Source organism: Thunnus thynnus, chromosome 17 (genome assembly GCF_963924715.1).
Source record: "Thunnus thynnus chromosome 17, fThuThy2.1, whole genome shotgun sequence".
Taxonomy (NCBI): Eukaryota; Metazoa; Chordata; class Actinopteri; order Scombriformes; family Scombridae; genus Thunnus; species Thunnus thynnus.
The window spans coordinates 13,702,948-13,713,077 of NC_089533.1; the positions used below are offsets into that span (position 1 = coordinate 13,702,948).

Here is a 10,130-nt window from a genome sequence, read left to right on the forward strand (position 1 = left end):
TTCAAAGAACAGTTACCTATGCAGGATATGTTTGTCTCCCTCATTTGCACAGCATGCAATTATAACCTTGGATCACTGTAACTTGGGGAAATGCAACAATTTTTAGTCAGTGTGTCTCTTGATAAAGTCATGTTTTGGCACATTTTAATGCCTCTAAATCACCAATAACTGCATTTATTATTACAATGTTTGTGCAAGTTGTTTGTCTTTGACAAATTCATGTTTGCTAGTGTAAAAAGGTTGCTCTTCTCCCTTTTCACTAAGCCCTGAAACATTACTTATGTTTTTGTGTTAAATCACTAATTTCAGTCCTGTGTTTCTGTTAATTTATCAGTCACATTACACAAATAATGGAATTTGGGTTTAATTTAAGTAGTTTCTGTTTCACAATGTTGTGTTTTGTTGAAGGGCTTCAGTCCTGTTGTGCTTCTTTTTGAGAGCTGTGATGGTAGGGCAGATTGTCAGCTTAATCAGTGATAGTGACAACAGGTGTGCATTATTAGCTGCACTAAACAGTGAGTCACTAGGCTCTGTCAAGTTGAGGTAGAATGGATAACACTGTTATGTGGTAAATGACATTCTATATAATTTGGTGCACTCATGGCTGTGCATGTGTGACCACAGGAAATTGTGATTGCCAGCAGTAACAGCGAAATCCTACATCAGTGTTGTTCTATATGTTTGGAAAGCTTGGTATCAGTCTAGCTCACACTGTGGTCACCTGAGTAGATGGTATGTTCCAGTTAGGTGAGACTGAGAAGGTAAAGGGCCAGTTTATTGAATGGAGTAGGGAAGAGAGTAAGTGGCAGCTTGCTGTGAGGATGCAGATTTTATTTGTTAGTTCTTTGCTTCAGCTCAAGGTATTTGTTGAATTTCCTGTGGTTCATTTTTGCTTCTGTTTAATATTTTTGGTAATAAATATCACCTTTTTGTGCACATGCTCCAGCCTGCCAACTTGCTTTGTTTAACATCCCTTTAAAAGTTTCCAGTGCTAAATAGCATCTGCCCTTTATATGTGATGGTGGCACCACAGCTAGAAAATAAAATGCAGCATGTGATTTGGTCATCTCCAGTGTTGAAGAAAAAGCACTGCAGTGTGTTTTGTATTCAATAATTTCAACAAGGGATTGCAATATGATTCATTTATTAATGAAAACTCAAATATGTACATTAATACATTTCTTGTACTGCATAAAAGACAAGTTTCTCAGAAAATCAATAAATAATCTGGCGAAATGTTAAATGAAAGGTAACATAACTTCGGTCTAGTGCAACACCTGTGATAAATGTACAGTTTTTAAATGCCAAGCCTCCAGGAAGTAAGTAGGCTTCATCATCCAGCCCAGCTGTCGGCTTTGCTGCTCAGTCTCCTGCACAGTCTGAGGGGTCCACAGAGAGGAAGACGTCTGCTTTGCACTTAAATGAACCCTTGATTTCCTGGAAGAGTTCACAGCTCTGCAGGTTTGGTGTGATGTCTTTGATGCAAACAGGCTGTGTGGAGAAAAACAGGCAAATTATGTCATTACATTAGACGGTGTTTAACCCCCCCGCCCCCTTACTATAAAGTAGTCAACGCTGACAACATTAAAAGGTTTATCACACGTTGATGTATCAGTAATAATAATCCGGAGTTATATATAATTACTCTGACAGGAGGCATCCTGCGGTAAAGTCCAGCTTTCTTTACAATGTATTCTTGTGTAAAACTACACTTAAACTTTCAGGCTTTATTGACCAGAAGTCCTGGAACGAAAAAAATGCTGTTCAGATGGTTTTCTCTGTAAAATCTAGTGTTAAGATTAAGATAAACTGATAAACGTGCTCGCAAAAGAGATAAACTAACCATGGGTTCACCGTATTCTTAAACTGGAGCTCATTAAAGTCACAATTGAGTAAAAGTCTCGACAATGAAAAACGCTGCAAAAGTTTAAAGTCTTAAAATGTACGAGGAGAATTGGGTGAATTTTCTTCTTGTTTCCAGTAATCTGTGTTATTTTCAAGATAGATGTTTTGTACTTAAAGTACTATTACATTTTCAGGTTTTTAAAAGTCTGATTCTGAATGTTTATATTTGCGCTTGAGCGCAAAGTTACCAGGCACCGTGCGTAATGCGTAATGGCAATCTTATCCAACCCAAAATGCGTTGAAATAATCGATGACCACTAACCATTGTCTTCAGGATGAAACTCTGAGGAGTAATTTCAGAGAATACGCTGTTGGACGTGTCTGGCTCGGCTCTCCTGACGTACGGTGACCTCCGGATACCGGACAGCAAGCCGGACGCCCTGCCCACGGAATAGTAGCTTGGACCGGCCACCTGCTTATACCATGCCTCCGTAGGACTGCAAGCAACCAGCACGGATATCACCACGATGGGGAACATGAGTTTAGCAGGCATCTCCATATCGAGCACTGAGTCTTTGGTCCTGCGTAACTTAAGCGACTGGTCCTCCTCGTTGGCAGCGCGCACTACTTGTGTCCTCGTTTCCACAGTCTACTTATAGGGACCCCGTGATCATCCCCGCAATTTCGTCAACGAAAACTGCCCTGGAGTGGGTGATTCACACACCTCAGAGAAATCATGTGCGGCCGTTTTTGTGCCTCTGGACAACTTTGTTTGAAACGTGTTTATTTTAAATGTTTGAGACAAAATGTTGAACAAATAGACATCAAATTCTGTCATAAAATCCTATTTTTCTAAAAACAATTGTGAACAATACAATTGAAGCTCTGATAAGTCTTCGTGCATTGTCCTGGATTTCATTAAGGCAGAATAAGGCAGGTAACTAGTATCAACAAAATAAAATTGAGCCATTATTAAATTTCACAGAGATTTTTAGGATTAATAATGTTGCCTTGAAAGTATTTAAACATGTGTTCAGACAAAACTCACATATATATGTTACAGAAAAAAAATGTATAGCGTGTGATACAACCTGCAGTGTTGATGAGAGGGAAGTGCCAGAATGAAAAGGACAAGCTCCCATCCTTTTTTGAAATTCAGTCAATGATTTGACACAATAATTGCATCAGCTTTTCATATTTAATGTCATTGTCCTAAATCTGAAGTATTCTATTCTGTGTCAATGGTTAAACAACACATACTGACACTGTACATTATCCTCTTTTCCCCCTACTTTATTATTTTTTTTACCACCAGTTATCAAAAATAAAAATGACAAATACATTAAAAATGAACATAAAAAATCCCCTTGGTTGGTACACTGTCTGATCAAAAGTCACAGACAACTGATATAACTAGGCTTTGACCACAACAAAGCAACATGTCACGCATATGCACAGGACACATGCAGGTTTCCTCATACAGAGACTGGTTTTATACATCTCATGGTGCACTGTGGTGTATGTGACCTGATTTTAGAGGCAGAGAACCTTGTTAGGACCTAAAACCTTTTTTTTTTTTTTTCCATCACAGGAAGCTGTCTTAACTGTAGATTAAAAAAACAGATAAAAGAAAATACTCCTTCACTCTGCATTTTGAGTAGAAAACAGTCAATGTGGCAGGCAGAGCTTCTTTTTTCTCCTACAGAGACTTTAAAAACAATTACAATCTTGATGATTTGACTGGAAAGAACTTCAAAATGCTCATTAAACACAAAAACCTGACATGGACACTAATGCTACTGTTTCTGCCTGGTAAGTACAACACTTAACTCTCATTTAACGCAATATTTAAAAGATAAAATCACACAAGTTATGCATGAATCTATCTCTTTCAGACGTTCTCTGCAACATGTTGAAAGTGGAATATCAACAGCAACATATCTGCGCAGTGAAAGGCTTGTCTGCTGTCATACAATGTTCATTTTACCACACTGACAACCTGAGAATAAAGAGAGTCCAGTGGGGTCGTGTAAAGAATCATGGTTCTATTTTTGACGGCAAGGTCATCAATACCTCCCCAAGATTTCAGTATATCGGTGACAAACATCACAATTGCTCCTTAAAAATACGGCAAGTGAACCATAATGACAAAGGATTATACACCATCAGATTTTTTACTAGCAATAAAAAGGTCTGGAGGCCTGGTAAAGCTGGCCCAACATTAAAGGTTGTTGGTAAGTTTTGTTTTGTTTTTGTTTTTTATTATAAACATCAACTATAATTCACAATCTGCAAAGTTTGAAACTGAAGCTGTTCTTTGCTCTTCCAGATTTAAATATTTTGGTGACAAAATCTCATGGAAATGAAACAGTGATGGAAGGCGAGTCTGTGAATCTGACCTGCATAAACAGCTGTGACGACATCAACGTTTCATCTGCTTTCACCTGGTTTAAGAATGGAGAACCCATACATGAAGGACCTGTGCTTTATTTGAGAAACATGTCTTCTACAAGCTCTGGAAACTACACTTGCTCGCTAAAGAAACACACAGGAACAACTTCAAGAGTCTTAAATATCGATGTTCAATGTGAGTACTGGAATCAAAGTTAATACTTGAAATGAAATCTACAGTATAGTGTTTTTCTGGATGAACTAAACCTTGAAACAGTGAAGCATTTAAGTGTCTGAATGTTAGATTTTCCTCTAGACAACTAAAAACTCAAGTTGTGTTTCAGATGGCCCAAAAAACACATCAGTGTCTATCAGACCATCGCCAGAGGTAGACGCCGGTAGCAACGTCACCCTGATCTGCAGCAGCCATGCAAACCCCCCAGTGGAGAATTATACTTGGTTTAAAATACATGATGATGATGATGATGATATTATGACTGTTGGCCATGAGCCTCTCTTCTTTCCTGGTAATGGTGGCCAGTATTTATGCAGCGCCACCAACACACATGGAAGTCAAAACTCCTCTGTTGTGACGTTAAAGATGAAAGGTAAGAAGAACATGGCTAATGGCCAAAAACATTTTTAAAAAAGCACTTGAGTCTAAGATTATGGATATTAAAATTGGCATCAAAGGAGTATTTGACTCTGATGCTCTCACAAAGCTAACTCAATGCTTTTGTTTCACAGTATATTGGGCAACAGCTACCAGAGACATACTTATCATTGCTATTGTTGCTGTGTTTCTCATTGTGACCACTGCTGTCATAAGGTAAGTTGTATTTACACTGATCTTGCAATGAGTCTTGCATGTTGATTTTACAGGTTTTGTTCATCTGTTTCAGGCTCAACAAAAAAATGACGTGGGCACCAACGACCGACTGTGAGGAGGACATACAGGTGGCACCATCAGGACTATTTTTGGCTTTTTTTTATTGTATTCTAGTTTGTTAGTGAATATGAAAATGAGTGAAAATGACAGTTGGGCTGGTTGTCTCTAACTGAGTTAAGTAGGTGAGAAACAAGTCAAACCCACATCCTACAGTGATTCTTGATGAACTGATAAATACCATGACTGGCATCAAATAGGATGTTTTTGTTGTGTGAGTGTAGGAAAAAGGGGTCACAGTAGCTCAGGATATAAATGTAAGAGGAGAACATTGTTCTGCACTAATTCATCTTGTGGTATTTCTTTATGTATCCAGAATACAGACTACGTCAACTGGCTCATTTGTTACGATAACCAACAGGAGGCAAATCAGTGTGAAGGCAGAACAACAGAACTCATCTATACTTCTGTTTACTTCAAAACCAACAGAGAATCAAACATGTGAGACGTTTTTACAATTGTAAACCATTTTTCAAACATTAATGATTGTTGCAGTGGAGGCACATGTACAAACTGACTTTGTCACGTGCAGGGAGCAGCGGTTTCACTCCCATAATGACGATGATGAAGGTGTGGTTTACAGCACAGTGTGCAGGTAAAGCTCAACAAACACTTACACGTCATGAATAAAGATTTTGCTGAAGATAGCATAAGTGCATTTTTTTTTTCTTTTCCAGGAACCAACAGTTGAACCCTACAAGTATCACAACAAACATTTGTAATTTCTTGTTTTTATTTTCTTCTCTGTCAACACAGAAGGTACAAATAAAAGAAAAGAAAAATGCAATAGAAAATTAAGAAACTGGGTTTTGTAACGTGGAATAAAGTGTGCCATTAGCCTCAACTCTTTATATTCAACTCATATTATCTTACGTTATCTAGATCTATAAAGGTGAGGCACATGCTTGTATCAAAATGTAAACTAATGGGGAATTTAGTTGAAAATGCTGGCAAAGGAATAAATCTTTTGATATGCATCATTTCTAAAGCTGTAAAAATTTTGTTGGCGGCTTGTGTAGTTTGAAAATTCATTAAAATTCTTCAGTGTAACATGTTTCCATTTCAGTTTTTCCTCATGCTTGATTCATTACAAAGGAATTATTGTGAGTCTCAGGCCTTACTGACACATTCTCAGATGATGTTCCTCCACATCTCTTCGTCTATCAGTTTTACAGGAGGGTGGAGTCTGTCTGCAACCAAAATCATTGTCAAAATAATCAAACAATATGTCAGAATATGTATTTTTTTAATGCCTCTGGGTCAAATGTGCGTGGATATGCATGCACAAACTGGTTGTTAAGTTGCTTTCGGGTGCTCAGTGTTTTACAAATCATAAATGTTCTTATTCTGTGTGTTTGGCACTGTAAAAGTTAATTTGCTTCCTGTAGTCCTCGGTGTCTGTATTTCTCAGGAGTGTATCTTACCAAAATTATACTCATCTATAAACCTGCACTACTGACATGCAGACATCGACAGTATGTGAGGTTCAAACTAAATGAAAACAATAGAAAAACATTGCACAGCAAACAAATTTGCTCATAGCTGTCATTAAGGTGAGTAGTCTTTCTTTTTATTGATGCAACAGTGTGTCATCACACTGAAACTCTGAAGCTTTTGTTTTTCTGCATGGTTGTCCTCCAGGGCTTCAGTGATGACATACAGATGAATAATACACCTACACACTGAATTTGCAGGCATCTATGATTATAAGCTACCTGAGAGAAGTTTAATTTTGGAAACTCTTTATTGATATCACGACTGTGTTAAAGTAAGGACCCTAAGACCTATTATGGCTGTTACAATGCAGCTTTCATCACAAATTCTTGTATTGTGAAACTTCCCAGTGGTGTTGATTGGGCATGTCCTTACTGACTGATGTTGATGACAATGAATAGAGTCCAGATAATTTCTGTTTTCAAAATCGAAAACCTAAAGTAGAGTTTTTTCTTTTTTAAATTCTATGTAAAATTACTGTAAAGTGCATCCATTTTTTTTTCTTAAATTTCTGATACCAAATTCCTGATAATGGCTGATGTTTTCTACTCATGCATTAAGTATCCAGGCTCAACAACAGATCACATTTTGCGTGTGCATATTTCATTTTTTTAATTTGAGTGCAAAGTATCTAAAAGTTAACATGAAAACTAAAGAAAAAAGATGCTCAAACATTGGTCATGATTGTTTTGTGATTAAGAAAAAAAGTGTGACTGTGCTTAACACTCAAGAAGGCAACATGTGGTTTCACAGATACTGCTCATGTTCACATTTAAGCTGTGACCTTCTTTCAGGGGCTGGACTTTTAGTTACAGGATGCTTTGTAGTAGAGGAAGAAAAGCGACACACTAATTCTGCATTTTGAGTGGAAAGCATTCAACGTGGCCTGCAAAGCTTCATGATTACTTGACTGTAATGGGAAACAGTTTCAACATGCGTATTGAGCACAGAAACTTGACATCGACACTGATGCTACTATTTCTGTCTGGTAAGTACAACACTTAAATCTCATTTAAGGTAATATTAAAAGATAAAATCATACAAGTTATGGATGAAATGATCTCTTTCAGATGTTCTCTGCAATAAAGGGAATGTGGTACATCAACAGCAACATATCTGCGCAGTGAAAGGCTCGTCTGTTGTCATTCCTTGTTCAGTTTACTTTCCTGGCCAACGTATACTAAAAAGTGTCATATGGGGTCATATAATTTATGATACTTTTAAGGTTCCTTTCATATTTGAGAGCAAGTCAAGAAATAATTCCTCAAAATTTCAGTACATTGGTGACAAACATCACAATTGTTCTTTAAAAATACATCACGTGGAGCATAATGATGGAGGAAAATATGCCTTCAGATTTATAACTGACTCTGAACAGGGCAAATGGATTGCGCTACGTGGCTCAACATTAAAAGTTGTTGGTAAGTTTTATTTTCTTTTTGATGAACAAAATACAGTTGTGAATCTTGTCTGCACTTTAGTATGCAAAGTTTGAAACTGAAGCAGTAGTACTTTGCTCTTCTAGATTTGAACGTATCAGTGAAAAAACCTCATGGAAATGAAATGATGAGAGAAGGCGAGTCTGTGAATCTGATCTGCATAAACAGCTGTGATGGCATCAACATTTCATCTGTTTTCACCTGGTTTAAGAATGGAGAACCCATAAACGAAGGACCTGTACTTTACTTAAGCAACATGTCCTCCACAAGCTCTGGAAACTACACTTGCTCGCTAAAGACACACACAGGAACAACTTCAGGAGTCATAAATATCAATGTTGAATGTGAGTACTGGACTCAAAGTCAATACTTTAAAGAACAAGAGATAAGAAGAGAAAAGTAATTTTATTTTTTTTTTAATTTATTAGTTTATTTGTCAGGGACGATACAAAAAAACATTGTAACAGGTTAAAGTAACATGAAACAGATGTATTACATATAGGATTTCTAGCCAGGGCTAATTTGCGACCCCTGTCCCTGGTTAGGCTTTTCTACTTAAAAATAGTCATAACATATCACTACCAGAAATACATTAATTGAATAAAGCTCATAATAAATAGTGACATTCTCAATAACAACAGTATTTACATCACATAACAATCAATTTACATGTGTTGCATATGTGTGCACATGTATATGTTCCCTAATTCATGGTAATGATGTATTTACGTGCATAATATTTATAGGTGTATGTGTCCATGTACATACATGCATAGTTTATATAAGTGTGCATGTATGTTTATCTGTATGTATTTTTGTTACATATGGACAAAGTACAGCTGGGGCAAGATTGTTCAAACATTTAAAAATCAGTTTGATAAAAGAAAACTTGATAAAGCTGTCATAACTAAGCAGCTTCTACTTTTTCAGAATTATACAATGGTGCCATTTCATTTGTTTTTGATCCATTATTTTTAGTGCTTGTTTGTATAATGATGTAATGGGTTTAACAGTTGACTGTGAAGCCTGGCTCCATACAGTAACACAATAGGATAAATGTGAAAATATCATGGCATGCATAAACAGTTGAGCTGCTTTAAGGGGTATGTAATGTCTTATCATTCTAAAACAGTTCAGATTTGTCTTTACTGTCTTGCATGGCTTTTTAACATGTTTATCAAATTTGGTTGGGAATCCAAAATAACACCTAAAAATTTAAAGTCACTGACTTCCTTTATTTCCTCTTGATCTATTTTGATAAACGTTTCTTTTGCTTTCCCTCTCATGGAGAAACACATTGACACAGTCTTTTTAAAATTCAGCATTAGATGTTTGTTTTTGAGCCACTGGGATACACCCTCCATTTCATTTGTTAATATCTCTGCTGCAACAGAAGGGGTTTTAGCTGATACATAAATGAAAATTAAATCTGTAGGATATGGTGTTTCTGGATGAACAAAACCTTTAAATTGAATCAGTGAAGCATTAAAGTGTCTGAATGTAAGATTACCCTCTTGATTTGCAAAATGCACACACAAAACTTACATGCCAGAACAAACAAATGACTAACAACTAACAACTCCAGTTCTCTTTCAGATGGCCCTAAGAACACATCAGTGTCTATCAGACCATCAACGGAGGTAGACGTTGGCAGCAATGTCACCCTGATCTGCTGCAGCCATGCAAACCCTCCAGTGGAGAATTATACTTGGTTTAAAATTTATGATAATGATGATATTATTGACGTTGGACACCAACCTGAACTTCACTTTAGGGAGTTTTATCCTGGCGATGGTGGCCAGTACCTATGCAGTGCCACCAACAAACATGGAAGTCAAAACTCCTCAGTTGTGATGTTAAAGATGAAAGGCAAGCAGGTCACAGCTAACAGCCAAAATACATTATAAAAGTAGTTGATTCTAGACCCAAAAAGCTAACATGCTGCCTTTGTTACACAGTGTCTGGGTCAACAATTACCAGAGACGCACTAATTATTGCTACTATTGCTGTACTGC

General features: G+C 36.9%; 2 protein-coding genes and 1 long non-coding RNA gene across 3 annotated transcripts; 2 read left to right on the forward strand and 1 right to left on the reverse strand.

Moving 5' to 3' along the window:
* Nucleotides 1–1,127: 1,127 nt before the first annotated feature.
* On the reverse strand, nt 1,128–2,645 carry LOC137168152 (neuropeptide B-like). The gene is made up of 2 exons (XM_067570648.1): nt 2,168–2,645; nt 1,128–1,491 (listed from the first exon to the last, which is right to left on the reverse strand). Exons 1-2 carry the CDS (start codon nt 2,402–2,404, stop codon nt 1,363–1,365), a joined length of 366 nt encoding a protein of 121 aa, XP_067426749.1. The 5' UTR covers nt 2,405–2,645; the 3' UTR covers nt 1,128–1,362.
* Nucleotides 2,646–3,296: 651 nt separating this feature from the next.
* Nucleotides 3,297–6,187, forward strand: LOC137201420 (B-cell receptor CD22-like). Its single transcript, XM_067616473.1, has 9 exons — nt 3,297–3,657; nt 3,741–4,079; nt 4,175–4,432; nt 4,581–4,844; nt 4,984–5,065; nt 5,139–5,193; nt 5,499–5,623; nt 5,715–5,777; nt 5,860–6,187. Exons 1-9 carry the CDS (start codon nt 3,603–3,605, stop codon nt 5,978–5,980), a joined length of 1,362 nt encoding a protein of 453 aa, XP_067472574.1. The 5' UTR covers nt 3,297–3,602; the 3' UTR covers nt 5,981–6,187.
* Nucleotides 6,188–7,203: 1,016 nt separating this feature from the next.
* Nucleotides 7,204–9,817, forward strand: LOC137201306 (uncharacterized). The gene is made up of 4 exons (XR_010932154.1): nt 7,204–7,664; nt 7,747–8,097; nt 8,202–8,459; nt 9,712–9,817. It is a non-coding gene; the product is annotated as an uncharacterized lncRNA (long non-coding RNA).
* The last annotated feature ends 313 nt before the right edge of the window (nt 9,818–10,130 follow it).

Excerpts from the sequence above, each read along its gene's own strand:
- LOC137168152 (XM_067570648.1), bottom strand. The coding sequence starts at position 2,404 with ATGGAGATGCCTGCTAAACTCATGTTCCCCATCGTGGTGATATCCGTG. Across the intron at positions 1,492-2,167 it reads GTTTCATCCTGAAGACAATG|CCTGTTTGCATCAAAGACAT; the intron begins GTTAGTGGTCAT and ends TTCTCCACACAG.
- LOC137201420 (XM_067616473.1), top strand. The coding sequence starts at position 3,603 with ATGCTCATTAAACACAAAAACCTGACATGGACACTAATGCTACTGTTT. Across the intron at positions 4,080-4,174 it reads CCCAACATTAAAGGTTGTTG|ATTTAAATATTTTGGTGACA; the intron begins GTAAGTTTTGTT and ends TTGCTCTTCCAG. Across the intron at positions 4,433-4,580 it reads CTTAAATATCGATGTTCAAT|ATGGCCCAAAAAACACATCA; the intron begins GTGAGTACTGGA and ends GTTGTGTTTCAG.